We start from the raw sequence: 16,946 nt of genomic DNA on the forward strand, positions 1-16,946 counted from the left end.
GTGTTTCATGGAGCTTTCCCTAAATGCTCAAGCCCTGAGACAGTAAAGTATAAAGAACACTATATTTAGAATCAAAGACCTGGATTCAAATTTGGACTCTATTTTTTATGACCTATATGACCATGACAAGAAACTTTACCTGTCTGGATCTTTTTCCACCTAACATCATAAAACCACAGAATGCTAGAGACTGAAGATACTTTAAAGGTGTTTTAGAAGAGGAAATGAAGTACAGACAGATGAAATCATCTGCCCAATCAGCAAAACCAGAAATTGAACCCAGGTCATTGGAACAATTTAGTTTCTGTCCAGATAGCCTTTATCTAGAAAACCACACACCCTCCTATCAGGAAGTTAAACATTCATACTCACTTTGTATAGGCAACTGAAAAACTGTCATTGTATCATCTTTGTATTCCGGAGCCGAATAGGGTCGTACAGCTATGTGACATTTAACAAAAGCACAAAAGAACAAATTAGTATAGATAGTCATAGAGGAAGTGAAACAAGATTAGACCACAAAACAATCCAATTCTCTTTATTGTGGATAAGAATTTGTGTTCCTAACTTTTCATGGCTTTTTGTTTTGTTCTGGACTTATGATTTAATTGGTTCAGGGACAAATATGCATTCTACAATTTTATAGTCTTGGGGTAGTGAGACAGTTAAGTGACTTGCCCAGGACCACAAAACCAGTATGTGTCAGAGGAAAGACTTGAATCCAGGTCTTCCTCACTTCACCATACTATGTATCTTCACATCACTAAATGAAGCAAAGCATTCTAATAGTTTTAAAAAGACAATTCAGAGAAAAAAAATATCTTCATCATCATAAATTAGAACTTACAGAGTATCTATACATTAACATATCACTAATCTTTTCCACTGTAATTAGAGCTATTATTTTTAAGTACTATATACCAAAAGCAATCCAAGCCTGCTGTCCTAATTTTGTCAAGATAACTCACTGGTCATAACAAACATTCCTTTTGAATAACCCACATGGACATCACCAGATGGTCAATACAGAAATCAAATGGATTATATACTTTGCAGCCAAAGGTGGAAAATCTCTATACATACAGTCAGTTAAAACAAGACCCAGAGCTGACTATGGCTCAGATCATGAGCTTCTTATTGCAAAATTCAAATTCAAACCGAAAAAAGTAGGGAAAACCATCTTACCATAAAGGTATGACTTAAATAACATCCTTTATGACTATGAAGTGGAGGAGATTTAAGGGATCAGATCTGGTAGATAGAATGCTAAAGAACTATAGTTAGAGGTACACAATATTACACAAGAGGCAGCAACAAAGAAACATTCCAAAGAAAAGGCAGAGCAAGAAAGCAAAATGAATGTCTGATAAGACTTTACAAATAGCTGAGGAAAGAAGGAAAGTAAAGGGTAATAAAAAGGAAAGAGCTATAACCAACTGAACGAAGAATTCTAGACAACAGCAAGGACAGAGGTTTTCTTAAATGAGCAATGCAAAGAAATAGAAGAAAATAAGAGAGTGGGAAAGACAAGATCTTTTCAAGAAAATTAGAGATATCAAGGGAACATTTCACGCAAAAATGGGCACGATAACAAAGCCAATGAAACCAAGATTAGAAGGGAAGCAGAAAGCTGGGAAACAATTTTTACAGCCAGTGTCTCTGACAAAGGTCTCATTTCTAAAACATATAGAGAAATGAGTCAAATTTATAAGAATACAAGTCATTCCCCAACTGATAAATGTTCAAAGGACATGAACAGGCGGTTTTCAGAGGAAGAAATTAAAGCTATCTATAGTCAAATGAAAAAATGCTCTAAATCACTACTGATTAGAGAAATGCAAATCAAAACAACTCTGCAGTACCACATCACACCTATCAGATTAACTAACATGACAAAATAGGAAAATGATAAATGTTGGAGATGTGGGAACATTGCAACACTAATGCATTGTTGGTGGAGTTGTGAACTGATCCAACCATTCTGGAGAGCAATTTGGAACTATGCCCAAAGGGCTATAAAACTGTGCACACCCTTTGGCCCAGCAGTACCACTTCTAGGTCCTTATTCCAAAGAGATCATAAAAATGGGAAAAGGACCCACATGTACAAAAATATTTACAGCAGCTCTTTTTGTGGTGGCAAAGAATTAGAAATTGAGGGGATGGCCATCAACTGGGGAATGGGTGAACTAGTTATAGTATATGAATGTAATGGAATACTATTGTGCTATAACAAATGATGAGCAGGCAGACTTTAGACAAACCTGGAAAGACCTACATGAACTAATGCTGAGTGAAATGAGCAGAACCAGGAGAACATTATACACAGTAACAGCCACACTCTACGATGACTGACTTTGATAGACTTGGCTCTTCTTAGCAATGCAAGGATCTAAGACAACTCCAAAAGACTCACAATGGAAAATGCTATCTACATCCAAAGAAAGAACTATGGAGCCTGAATGCAGATGGAAGCATACTATTTGCTCTCCTTTTCTTTTGTTGTTTTGTTTTATTGTCTCATTCTCATGGTTCCTCCCATCAGTTCTAATTCTTCTTCACATCATGACTGATGGGAAATATGCTTAATATGAATGTATAAGTAGAGCCTATATCAGATCACACACTGTCTTGGGGAGGTGGAGAAAATTTAAAACTCAAAATCTTATGGAAGTGATTATTAAAAACTAAAAATAAATAAACTATTTAATTTAAAAAATGGGCATGATCAAAGACAAAAATGGTAGGGACTAAACAGAAGCAGAAGAAATTAAGAAGTTGCAAGAATATACAGAAGAACTGTACCAGAAAGATCTTAACATCACCAATAACCATGATGGTGTGGTTACTGATCCAGAGCAAGACATCCTGGAGAATGAAGTCAAGTGGGCCTTAGGAAGCATTGATTACAATAAGGCTAGTAGAGGTATGCAATTCCAGCTAAGCTATTTAAAATCCTAAAAGATGATGCTGTTAAATGCTGCACTCAATATGGCAGCAAACTTGGAAAACTCAACAGTTTGGGATTGGAAAAGATCCATTTATATCCCAATTCTAAAGAAGAGCAATGCCAAAGAATGTTCAAATTACTGAAAAATTTCACTCATTTCACATGCCAGCAGAATTATGCTAAAGATTCTGCAAACTAGGCTTCATCAATATGTGATGCGAGGATTACCAGAACAGCAAGCTGGTCTTCCAAGAGGCAGAGGAATTAGAGATCAAATTGCCAACATTTACTGGATTAGAGAAAGCAAAGAGTTCCTGAAAAATATCTACTTCTGCTTCATTGACTACACTAAAGTCTTTGACTGTGCAGACCACAACAAAAGTGGCAAGTCCTCAAAGAGTTGGGAGTACCAGATCATCTTACTTGTCTCCTGAGGAACCTGTATGCAGGCCAAGAAACAACAGTTAGAACCAAACATGGACCAAATGATTGGTTTATGACTGGAAAAAGAGTACAACAACACTATATATTGTCACCATATCTATTTAATTTATATGCAGAGTACATCATACAAAATGCCAAGCTGGATGAATCAAAAGATGGAATTAAGGTTGCTGGGAAAAAGAGCAACAACATCAGATATGCTGATGGTAACAGTTTGATTGCAGAAAGTGAAGAGGAATCAAGAAGCCTCTTTAATAAGGGTAAAAGAGGAGCGTAAAAGCTGGCTTGAAGCTTAACATCAAAAAAACTAACATCTTGGCAACAGGCTCCATCACATCCTGGCAAACAGAGGGAGAAGAAATGAAAGCAGTGTCAGATTTTATATTCTTGGGCTCAAAGATCACCGCTGATGGTGACTGATGCCATGAAATTAAAAGACACTTGCTCCTTGGAAGGAAAGCTATGCCAAATCTGGACAGCATACCAATAAAGATCCGTATACTCAGAAGCTGTGATTTTTCCAGTAGCAATGTATGGCTGTGAGAGTTAGACTATAAAGAAAGCTGAGCACCACAGAATCAACACTTTCAAACTGTGGTGCTGGAGAAGACTTTTGAGAGTCCTTTAGACAGCAAGGAGATCAAATCAGTCAATACTTAAAGAAAGTATTTCAGGCTATTCACTGGAAGGTCAAATACTGAAGCCAAGATTTAAGTACTATGGCCACATAACGAGAAGACTGGATTCAGTGGAAAAGACTCTGAAAGTGGGAAAGATTGAAGGCAAAAGAAAAAGGGGATGGCAGAGGATGAGAAAGAAAGGTAGTGTCATGGAAACAATGAACATGAACTTGGATAGACTTCAAGATAGTGGAGGGATAGAAGGCCCTGGCTTGCTATGCTCTATGAGGTACCCAAGAGTCAGACACTACTTAACAACAACAAAGTCTGCTGTCTTACTCCTACTGAATTCTGGGCCTATTTCACTATTGTCTACAAGGTATGTCCCAGGTAATATTACTGATGGATTAACTCAAAGGACTGCCCACCCTACTGGATGTCCTAGTCTGGAAAACAGGCATTTCTTATCCATCTACTCATGTCATTGTCTAGACAACAGGCATTTTTTATCCATTTAATTTTTCTTGCATGGACTGTTAGGTCAATCTCTTTTGAATAACCATAGCTTTCACTGAGGAAGTCTAGTAATGTTCTAGGGCTTAATGTAATCAGGACAATGTCATTCACAAACAGGAGAAACTGGAGGATCTCACCATCTAGAGGGAACCTCTCTTCTACATGGCCCTTGAATGAACATCTTATATAACTATGAAAAACAGCTTTAGAGGAGCACAACTCTCCCTAATGATGTAAGTAACCAGACAGTCAATCACTGTAGCTGTTCATAAAGGACCATTCAACATATACAGGAAACATTTATTGAACAGCAATCTTTAAGGGTTCATTTTTCTAATCATTTTTTTTTTGAGGGGGAAAGGGAGAATTGGTATTCAACAAAAAATAAACATACTTTGCACAATTTAATCATTGAGTGGCTGTAAAGATGGGGCCAGTCAATTGCAAAATTTAGCTGGTTCCTTTCTCATTTTCATCAAGGATACCCTTAATACAAATATAGATTTTTCTCACCTTCTTAATGTCTATGAGAAGGGAGACACCTGCACTTATAGTTATGGATGGTCTTTACTGGGTATTAATAGTGTTCATATTAATAGTGTTCATATTTCTTTTCTTATAGTATATTCCCTTTCTGCAATCTTTTAAAATGATCTCTCCATGCTTTTAAGATGGTGCTCCCTCCGGCAGATTTTCTTGGTGTAGACCTGGTTAGACTTAGTTACTATTTTTAACTTTGTTTTCCTAAGAGTCTTCTCTCCTTAATCCAGCATATTGCAAACGAAAGTGTTAAGGGCCCAAATGTGTAGAAGAAAGCAGGGTATATTGCATGTGGGAAATTCTACAAAGCTTTTAATTATTCCAAATTGCTCCCCAGCCCAAAAAACATCTTTGAATATGAAATCTTTCCCAAACAGCCTGTATGAAACATAACAATCCCTGAGGAATTATAATCCAAAAAGCAATGGTGGGTACATGAAGATTGCAGTTTACATTCAATCAATGATGTACCACACTAAAATAGTATAGGGCAGCGGAGTCAAAGTCAAATAGAAATGAAGCCACTAAACTATACATAAATATCCCTGCGGGCTACATATTAACTTAATTTTAAGATGTAATGTTCTGCTACATTTTTATTTTGTTAAATATTTCCCAATTCTATTTTAATCTGGTTCAGGCTTCACTCAGGAATATTGTGGGCCATATGCAGCCTTGCCTTGTATTTGACACTTTGGTACAGGAGGTCATCAAAAAAAGTATGATTAGAAAAGGGAGTAAGACATATATTGATAACCATGAAACTCAATACGTGCATTACAGAGGCAACAAAACAAAATGCTATGCTGGGTTTAAGTAGGGGAATCACTAATAACTGGAGAGTAAAAGGAAAACAACAGAGAAAGTGGCATTGAGTTGGGCTTTAAAACATAAGAAGTCAACAGACAAGAAGGAGGAAAAGTATTTTAGGAATAATGAATAAATAAAAGCAGAGGCAGGAAACACAGGGTGTTAGGAAGGCAGAGTCATCCAGAGAAGTTGCAACATTAAATCTATCTAAAATGAGGAGCAACTATTTAGAACCCACAATACTGTATTTGTACACAGTTGTTTTTAAAAATTATTTCTAGAAATTGAGGGGGATGCCCATCAATTGGGGAATGGCTGAACAGGTCGTGGTATATGAATGTAATGGAATACTACTGTGTTATAAGAAATGATGAGCAGGCAGACTTCAGAAAAACCCAGAAAGACTTGTATGGACTGATGCTGACTGAAGTGAGCAGAACCAGAAGAACGTTGTACACAGTAACAGGCATGTTGTGCGATGACTAACATTGATAGACTTAGTCCTTCTCAGCAACGCAAGGATCTAAGACATCTCCAAAGGTCTCATGATGGAAAATGCTATCCACAACCAAAGGAAGAACTACGGAGTTTGAATGCAGATCGAAGCATACTATTTGCTATTTTTTCCTTCTGTTTTGTTTTGTTTTCTCTTTCTTATGGTTCCTCCTATTGGTTCTAATTCTTCCTTACAAGATCACTAATGTGAAAACATGTTTAATAGGAATGTAAATGTAGAGTCTATATCAGATTGAGCATCGTCTTGGGGAGGGAGGTGGAAAAAATTTAAAACTCAAAAGCTTATGGAAGTGATTGTTGATAAATCAAAATAAACTAAAAAAAAATTATTCCTACAGACTCTTTACTCCCCATTGACACTTTAAGACTCTCCTTTTACCACCAACACTCAGTAACCTCTGAATTTCAATTTATCTATATTACCCAATCAAAATTATGATTAATTGTTATCTAGAAACCCTGAGGATTCTCCCCCTCCTTCTTTAATGAATTCATCAACTGGCTCCCAAGCTTTCCTCTCTAATTCCTGCCCTCTTACTTCAACAACATATGAAAACTCTCTCAAACATCCAAACTTCTTTGTTCTTTGAACTACCTATTTCCCATGACCTATTCCACCACAGCTAGAGATGATCATATCCTTGATCCATCACCTACAAGTATTCCCCTATTCAGTGCTAAAGAACTGTGAATAAAATTATTTTATCTGATTATATTTTATCATTTTTTTCCCTTGCCTTATGACCCTGAACCTTGATTTTCTGTTCTCGCTGTGATTATTAATCCTTCCATCCCTCCATTCAATGACTACACTCCCCTCTATTCCCCCCACCTTCACTTAATAAACCACTTCAAATCTATACTGAAGTCCCTTGCCCCTCCTTTTCTTATGAAAGATCATTACTTGTTATGCTCCAATCTTGGATCACTCTCACTATATGACGCTTCTGTTCTACCTGTTGTTGAATAAAGCTGAAGAAAAATTACAAAACCATACTGAATGGGTCCACTAAAAATTTATGTTACAAAATCTCAAATGGGCCTTCACTGCAGCAAGGCAATCCTTTTTAACCTCCCTAATCATTCAATATCTCATTACAGAGAGGCTCTTCCAAACCTTCTCATCCCTCCTTGAATCTCCCATGGATCCACCTCCCCCCTCAGCTTGTCTTATTTCACAGAAAAAAATTGAGGCCATTCGCCTATACCTCCCTCTTATTGCTGTCTCATCTCATTTCACTCAGATGCTTTTCCCCACTATCTCCTCCTCCATCTCTGTGTCATCTCAAGTGGAGGCTCTTCTTGACAAATCAAACTTCTCATACATGCACAAGTGATTCCATTTCACCCAACAGATTGCCCTTTCTACCATTTCTACTTTCTAATTAATCTTCACTCTTTTTTCTACTGCCAACTTCCATGATCCATGTAAAACATCCACATCTCCTCAATCTTTAAAAAACCTTTACTTGATCTGACCAACCCCTACAGTTATTATCCTTTATCTCTCCTCCCTTTTCTTTTTCCTCTATTCTATTTTACTTTGTGATCTCATTAGCTCTCATGTATTCAATTATCTCCAAGAAAAAATTCTCAAATTTATCCCACCCTAACTTCCAGTCCTGCATTTCCAATTGCTATTGGACATTTTGAAACAGATGTTCTATAAACATAACATCTTAAACTCAACTTGTCCAAAGGTGAATACATTATCTTTTCCCCAAACCCTGTTTTCTTTCCAACTTCCCTATTAACTTCTACCATATTCCAACCTAAGTGTCACACTTCACTCCTCATTTCCATCCCACCATAACCTACCAGTTGCCAAGTCCCATTGATTTTGCCTGTAAACATCTCCCTTCTCTCCTCTAACTCTGCCACCATCCCAGTATAGACCATGGCCCATTGCAATAGCCTTTTGGTAGCTCTGCTTGTCTCAAGTTTCTCCCAATTCTAGTTTATCCTTTCCTCAGCGGCCAAAGTGATGACCTTAAAGCACACATCTGGTCATATCACACCTCTATTCGATAGAGTATTTGGCCCTGTTACCTCCAGGATCAAATAAAAAATTCTGTTTGCCTTTTACAGGGCTTCACAACTTGATCCCTCCTACTTTTCCAGTCTTATTTTTAACTCTTTTTCAGGTACTCTACAATCCAGTCGCACTGGACATAAGACCCTCTACGCCTTTTCACTAGCTGTACCTCATTCCTGGAATGCTCTCCCTGTTTACACCTCTGATTTCTGTGTCTTTGTTCAATACTCAACTCAAATCCTACCTTCTATAAAAGGCTTTCATGCTTTTTATATAAGGCATATGTAAATGGTCACTCTCACTGTTGTTGTCTTTGCTCTGAGATCATCTCCAATTTACTCCGTATATATCTCACATGTATATAATTGTCTGTATATTGTCTCTATCACTAAAACATGAGCTTCCTGTAGACAGGGACTGGTTTTTGCCCTTCTTTGTACTCTGATCACTTAAGAAGTGCCTCGCACAGAATAACAAGTGTTTGTTGATACAACTTGACTTAACCTGTGATGAATAAGACTAAGGGATAGAAGAAAACATTTAGATAATATCAATTATTTAATGTAAGGGTTTTTTTCATAAGATTTGCCCGAGGGCCAATTTTCATCTTAAGGCTGATGACACAGTAAAACCATATAGGAACAGAATAGTAGATAAATCATTGTTGAACACATACCCAAGTTTATTCCTTTCAATGGACCAGAAAATACTTTGATAGCTTCTAGGTATTTTTCCTATAAAGAGACAGACAAGACATTCTATCATATCTACATTATATCATATCTACAAGTTGATACAAGTTGAGAATGTATCTGATAAAAACAAAGCTTTCTACAGATGTTAGAAAAATGTTGCCTTCCTCATGGAAGGTAATCAAAGCTACAATCAACGAACACAGAGCCCATAATTTGAACCACTAGAAGTCTTCTCTTAAGAAAAATTCAAGTTGTTTTCTTTCCATATTTGAAAACAGGGCTCAGTACAACTGAGTCAGAAGGAAAGAGGCCAGGTCAACAAGTTGCTGCTGCTTTGGAAATTATCTAGAATTTATGCTATATAGCATAATTCTGCTTTATAAGAATAGTCCTAAAGTCACATTACTAATATTAAAAGCTTACAGAATTATGGACTGTTAGATGTGAAAGGGATCCCAAAGAGATCTCATAGAATGATCTGCTCCCCTTATTTTAAACATGAAGAAACTGAGGCTTAGGGAATCTAAGAGATTTGTCAAAACTAGAATGTACTCCTAGTTAAATGCTCTTTTCAATACATTAGCTGACTCTCTCCATACCACATAGTAACAACCACTTTTTCCTAGTATTTAATTAGCCCTCCCCAATCTCCTTAGACCATTTATTTCCCTGCCCTCTCCAGCCCTGAAAACCAAGGTACCTCGTAAATGAGCCAGTTGGGCCATTATGAGAATTCCCATATAGAATCCCAGTCATCAAAGATTTCCTTTTCACAGATTTTTAGACCTAAGTTTGTTTGTTTGCTTGAACAACTTAAACTTACCAACTGTGGTGGTCCAGAAAAAACACATTTTGGAAGCCCAGTTTCCTTTAAGGTAAGAATCATTCCTAAAAAGAAATAAGGTGGATATTATAAAATTATACAGATTTCTTTGCCATTTGTAACTGAGATTACTATTTCAGGCTGTCTCTCCTGTCAAGGTTTATCTTTAAAAGAGGAAATGACCTCACCCCATTTAACTAGCTGTCCTCTTGTCTGCATTCCACCTTCTAAGAAAGAAGCAGGGAAAATTGACAGCCCAGATGACAATGAAAATTTGGGTGAAATAGGTGAGTAGGAGGGTGTGGGCAATCATCAGAAATTGTCCACAGAGAGTAAAAACACTTAAAAATTTTGGTTCAGCAGTGGATAGAAATGAAGGAATATAACATTCACCAATAAGGACTGGGATGGTAGTGAATATGTAAATATGGTAAGATTCTATAATATTGGGGGCAGCTAGATGGCACAGTGGATAGAATACCGGCCCTGGAGTCAGGAGGGCCTGAGTTCAAATCTGGCCTCAGACACTTGACACTTACTAGCTGTGTGACCCTAGGCAAGTCACTTAACCCCACTGCTTAGCAAAAAAAACAAAAAACAAAACAAAAAAAAAACAACAACAAGAAACAAAGAAAGATTCTGTGATATTGTTTGGGAGGAGTCTTCTGAACTTAAATCTCTGAGGCACTGAGAACCTAAAATGTAATGGAGTTCTGGGCTTGGATGCAGGAAGACCTGAGTTCAAGTCCCACCTCTTTAAAATTACCAGCTACAGAAGGTGCTGATGTGCATTGGTGTAGGAGAAGAATTTGTTCTACCAGTGCATATACATACATTAGCATAAAATTGCAGCAAGACACTCCAAGAGTAAGGAGGCAGCACGTGCCAGGCAAGTCAAACCACCACCACCACTACCTCCCCTAAAAGACTGGTGGAGAAAGCCTAACATCCTGAAACTAAGAGTGTTGGGAGTAGCAGGGCCACTTCCTCTACCCTCTATTACAAGACTATTAGCCCTGCTTCCAGTCTAGTCTCCATCTCCACCAACCATCCAGGAAAGTAATTTCTATAAGGAAGAGATAAATCGTCCCATCAAATGCCAACCAAATTACCACCTAGAAGCCTGGCAAGCCAGCCCAGCTGAAGCAGCAAGGTACCCTGAGGGAGAGATAAGAGGCAGCACATATCAAGTGAAACCACCACTTCAACAATTCCAACTCTTCCCTCCCAGACCCTGCTGGAAAAAGCCCAGGGCCCTAAACACAAGAGTCTTGGAAATAGCAGTACCCCAAGGCCTTGTTGCTAGCCCAAGCCCCATGGCTGTCATCAAGCAATCACTGTAGATAAATTCCTCATCATCTTCTTTATCACCACCATCACCAAATGGTGGCTCTGATGAGCACGTCAGTCTAAAAGTCCTATGAGTGACAGCTTCTCCCCAAAACCACTAGTCACACTTCCAATCTAGCCCTGGCAGGCATCTCCTTGGAAGCAACTCTTGAGGTGATGCAACCTGCCAACTGATTCTGCAGGTCCCACAGCCACAGGCACTAAACACTCAGAAAGAAAGTTCTCACCGTCAAGGCCACTGGCATTGGTTTTAGCAGTAGAATTAACAGTAAAAACATACGTTATCATCTACTTTGCTGTTGCACCCTAAGAACCATAAGAACCACGGGAACTTTCCATTTGATTTGCAAATGAAATCATCTATATGTGTTGTCTCATTAAAACAGGAGAGAGTAAAGACTCTTATGTTTCTATCTATATCCTCAGCACTTAGCACAGTGCTCTTGACACTATTAAGTGACCCATGAGGATGATACAGTTACTAAGTATTGGAGGCAGGATTTGAATCCAGGACTTTCTACCTTCAAGCACAGAATTCTGTTTATTATAGCAGTCAATATGCCTACACCGCGGACCTATTTAATCCATGAGTCATGACTACTACTCATATATCACCCTTTCCAGTTTCCAGCCACAAATCTTTGGTACAATAGCAAAGCAAGTCAAATAGGTAATAAATATTCAAAGTTGGTCCACTGATTAAAGATGATTTCTTCATAAATCACAGGTTTTACTTAGCACACTAATGATGAATAGGCTAGAGAAGCAAGAGCTCTAGCTCACCTGAATTGGTATCTTGAATACATCAGATAGCCAGTAACCATTTGCTAAATGGATGAGTTAATATTGAGACAAGAAGTGATCAGGGAATCACTACTGATTAGAGAAATGCAAATCAAAACAACTCTGAGGTACCACACACCTATCAGATTGGCCAACGAGACAAAACAGGAAAATGATAAATGTTGGAGAAGATGTGGGAAAATTGGAACACTAATGCATTGTTGGTGGAGTTGTGAACTGATTCAACCATTCTGGAGAGCAATTTGGACCTATGCCCAAGGGGCTATAAAACTGTGCATACCCTTTGACCCGTAGTACCACTTCTAGGTATATATCCCAAAGAGATCATAAAAAAGGGAAAAGGACCCATATATAGAAAAATATTTATAGCAGCTCTTTTTGTGGTGGCAAAGAATTGGAAATTGAGGGGATGGCCATCAATTGGGAAATGGCTGAACAAGCTGTGGTATATGAATGTAATGGAATACTACTGTGCTATAAGAAATGATGAGCAGGCAGACTTCAAACAAACCTGGAAAGACCTACATGAACTGATGCTGAGTGAAATGAGCAGAACCAGGAGAACATTATACACAGTAACAGCCACACTCTACGATGACTGACTTTGATAGACTTGGCTCTTCTTAGCAAGGATCCAAGACGATTCCAAAAGACTCACAATGGAAAATGCTATCCAAGTCCAGAGAAAGAACTATGGAGTCTGAATGCAGATTGGATGGATACTCTTTGCTCTCCTTTTCCTTTGTTGTTTTGTTTTATTGCTTCATTCTTGTGGTTCCTCCTATTAGTTCTTTACATCATGACTAATGGGAAAATATGCTTAATATGAATGTATGAGTAGAGCATATATCAGATTGCACACTGTTTTAGGAGGGGGGGCGGAGAGGGAGGATGAGAAAATTTAAAACTCCAAATCTTATGGAAGTGAATGCTGAAAACTAAAAATAAATTAATTAATTATTTTTTAAAAAAAGTTATCAGGGTTAATTGAAATTCCAGGATACTACCAGGGATGTTCCTAAAAACAAACTCACCAGACAAACCCCCAACATTGGACCAGTGCATTCGAGTCAGGAAGATGTTGTCCAAGCGAGCAACTTTCAATCTAGAAAATAAAATGGAAGGGCATATTGATAAATGTGCTAAATCGATAAAAAAAAATGCCTTTATAAAGTTCCTTATTTCTTACAAAATGCTGTCATTTTCTTCAGAAATCCCCACAAAGAACAAAACCCAGAATCAACCACAAACCCAAAAGGAAGATGAACTCACTTGTGTTCCTGCATGATCCTCTGGATACCTTCCCCACAATTGAATAGATACCTACAAAAATATCATCCAACATCCAAGTCAGTTGGTGTCAAGAGTTTTTAAGGCAGGGTATAAGTGGCCCATTTCTATTCAAAGTTCTTCCCAAAACATTCCCAGTTTTTCCCTCCTCACCTCTTCCCAAGTTCTCTCCTTAGTCCTGAAGGGTTTTGGTTTTAAAATTCTATTCATCCCTGAAAGAAAAGTCTGTTTGTAGAGACCAGGCTATTGCTCAATTATACCTTTTCTCCACTAAGCTGGGCCTCATAAGACTATATGGATTTAGAGCTGGAAGTGTCCTCAAGGATCACACAGTCCAAACTTCTCATTTTTACAAATAAGTACATTGAGGCCCAGGGAATGTCAAGAAATGGTCAAAGAGGTAGCAGAACCAGATCATTAAACCTAGGTCCTCTGACTCCAAATTCGGCATTTTCCACCCAATCACACAGCCTCTGGTTAGGACAGGGACGGGAAGGACCCATCAAGATGCTCAGGATGGAAATGAAATCTACACTACCGAGGGCATGATCCTTGAGGGTTGTCCCAATCTAGAAGGGGCTTTGGGGTCCACCAAGTCCAACCTTCTCATTTTAAACATAAGGGAACCAAGGGGAGTGACTTGTCCGAGGTCAGTAATACAGTGCAAAGCACGGAATCAAACTTAGGCGTTCTTTCCAGGCCGGGAGCCTGCCTCCACTGGACAATGGATTAGAATCTGGGGAAAGACGAATGGAGAACGAAGGTGGGCGGCGGGAGGCGGGGAGGGCAAAGGGAAAGGCAGGAGCACAATAAGGACAAAGCGGGTCAAGGCTGGACAGAAGGCGCACTGACCGGTTAAACTCCGAGAAGACGTAAAGAGCCGAGCCCGCATCGCGGGTCCCAGAGGCCACCACCTGCAAGTACACGGTGCTGGGTCCCCCGCGCTCCCCAGCAGGACCGCGCTTTTCTCGCGTACGCAAATGCCGCAAAGGGTCCTTGGGAGGCCGCGGTCGGCGAGCGGAGCCCTCAGACATGGTTCTCCCAAACCGCAAGCTCCAGTAGCCCCACCGACCCGGAATGGCCCAAGTCAGCCACAGAGGCCACATGCAGCAACGAGTAGCCTGTATCCGGATAAGAACACACGCCTCCTCCGAGCCGGCCGAGCCCTTCCCCTCCCAACACGTGAATGAGGCAGCGCGCGGCTTACGTCAAGCGCTCAGCCCATGGAAGGCCAACGACTTAGCTGGAAAGACGTCCTCACCAATAGGAAGGAGCCATTCTCGATCCTTTTCCTTTCAGCTCCACCAAGCGAGAGGAGGAATGAATGCTAGAGTTCCCCAGTGGCTCGAGCTTGTAAATCAGATACCCAATAGGAGACCGCGTCTAATTGATGACCTAACGTTTGCCTCGACCTATCGGGTGGCCCTAGGAAGTGGCCAAGCTTTGCAGTTACTTTAAAACTCAGTGTAGGCTTAGGGGTTTCTTAACCTTTCTCCTAGCAATGTGTTGAAGTTTATGCTTCCCTTCTCGGAATATAAATACATAACACAAAGTACATAAGATTATAAAGAAAACCAACCATACTGAAACACAGATATCAAAATTAAAACAAAAAAGTTCGTGCAGCCCGAGAACCCCTGATGTAAATAAAGGTAGAATAGTCCATTCTCAGGTTTGTCATGTTAACCTTTTATTAAAAAATATGGTATCTCAGGATTATTGTATAAATAATACCAATTCACGTACACAGTATCATAACAATACAAAGGACGCATTTCGTAACAACTCTATATGATAGGTAGTATACATAACATTATCCTTGTTTTACAGACAGACCAGCAAAGGGTAGTCAACTCACTTGTCCATGGTTTTACAGATAGTGTCAGAAGCAGGTTATGAAGGTATCCTGATTCTTCCAGATCCAGTGCTTTTTGTATTTTTAAGATATTGATAAATAATGCAGTATTTGGACACAACTGTGATCTCACTAATGTAGGGGATTCCCTTTCAGAGTTAACAGAATGCCTACACAAATAAAACATCAAAAGATTTCAGCAGCTGGTCAAATGATTGGTGGTGCATTAGATTTTCTTCTTTCCCGGGATCGTTTCTTTAGCTGCAACAGTCTTCCTTTCCTACATTGAGAATTGCTCTTTGTTAAGAACTTTTCGATGAAATCGTTGTTCCTTCCTACTATAAGTTGCCACTTTCTTAATTTCTCTGTCTCTTACTCGATTTGCCTTTAGTATGTATCCAAGGCAGAACTGCACTCCATGGGAACTTTTTGTAGAGACCTATGTGTCATTGATGTCATTGCCTTGCCTGTGAGATCTCACATGTTCATACCCCCAACCAATATTTTGAGAATTCTCAGGTCAGACTGTTCCAATTGCTGCATTTCCTTTTTTCCTCCAGCTTATTATTTATTTTAATGTTTTTATTCATTTTGAACTTAAGGTCAAAAAAAGAACATTTCCATGTACACAGCACAACCTAAAAAGAGGATTCACTTTAAAACCATGAATTTACATTTCACGCTGTTTACTTAAAAAAAAAAACTATATAAGTATTACTTCAAAGCTGCTCTGCTTTCTATGCTTCCTTCTAAATTTCTTTTATTCTCTATTAATATTTTCACCTTCCCCCAGTACAGATGGCTATCATTAGACACAGATATGTAAATATATGTAAAACCATATTATACATACTTCTAGTTATCAATTCTTTCTTTGAAGGCAAATAGCATCTTCCTTCATTGGCTCTTTGTAGTTAATTTGGTTATTTACAATACTCAAAATGACTTAGTTGCTCACAGTTGTTCTTAAAACAGTGTTGCTACTACTATATACAATGTTCTCTTGGTTCTGTTCATTTCACTTTTCATTATTTCATACAAGTCTTTTCATGTTTTTCTAAAATTATGGAGCTTATCATTTCTTATAGCATAGTAGTATTCCATCACAGTCATATACAACTTGTTCAGCCATTGCCCAATTGATGGACATCCCTGCAACTTCCAGTTCTTTGCCACCACAAAAAGAGCTGCTGTAAATATTTTAGAACATACAAGTTCTTTTCCTTTTCCCTTAATCATTTTGGGAAACAGACCGAATAATGTTATTGCTGGGTTGAAGGGGTTAGGCAGTTTAATTAGGTGTTAATTCCAGATTGCTCTCCAAAATGGTTGGATTAATTCACAGTTCTACCAACAGTAAATTAGTGTCCCGATTTTTCTACATCCCTTGCTACGTATGTTACTTTCCCCTTCAATCATTTTACCAATCTGATAGGTGTAAATTGATATCTCAAGGTTGTTTTAACTTTCATTTCTCTAATCTTACCAAGTTAGAGCGTTTTTTCACATGACTATAAATTGTTTTGATTTCTTCATCTGCTAAACGGCCTGTTCATATTCTTTGGCCATTTATCAATTAGGGAATGACTCGTATTCATGTAGATTTGACAAAGTTCTTTATGTACTTGAGATATGAATTCTTTATACATTTGAGATATAATGAAACCTTTATCCTGAGAAACTGTCTATAAAAATTTTC

At 38.6% G+C, this 16,946-nt stretch overlaps 1 protein-coding gene across 1 annotated transcript in view; it reads right to left on the reverse strand.

Annotated features, from left to right (window-relative positions):
• Nucleotides 1-14,667, reverse strand: part of ELAC2 (elaC ribonuclease Z 2) — a 53,879-nt gene extending 39,212 nt beyond the window's left edge. Inside the window, exons 1-6 of the mRNA XM_027850237.1 lie at nucleotides 14,245-14,667; nucleotides 13,375-13,425; nucleotides 13,137-13,207; nucleotides 9,949-10,013; nucleotides 9,107-9,164; nucleotides 373-441 (exon numbers count right to left, since the gene is read on the reverse strand). Of these exons, the coding sequence (XP_027706038.1) occupies nucleotides 373-441; nucleotides 9,107-9,164; nucleotides 9,949-10,013; nucleotides 13,137-13,207; nucleotides 13,375-13,425; nucleotides 14,245-14,498 (568 nt within the window). The 5' untranslated portion in view covers nucleotides 14,499-14,667. The remainder of the gene's footprint in view (nucleotides 1-372; nucleotides 442-9,106; nucleotides 9,165-9,948; nucleotides 10,014-13,136; nucleotides 13,208-13,374; nucleotides 13,426-14,244) is intronic.
• Between the last annotated feature and the right edge of the window lie 2,279 nt (nucleotides 14,668-16,946).

Source organism: Vombatus ursinus, unplaced genomic scaffold (assembly GCF_900497805.2).
Source record: "Vombatus ursinus unplaced genomic scaffold, bare-nosed wombat genome assembly UNPS02008996.1, whole genome shotgun sequence".
NCBI lineage: Eukaryota > Metazoa > Chordata > Mammalia > Diprotodontia > Vombatidae > Vombatus > Vombatus ursinus.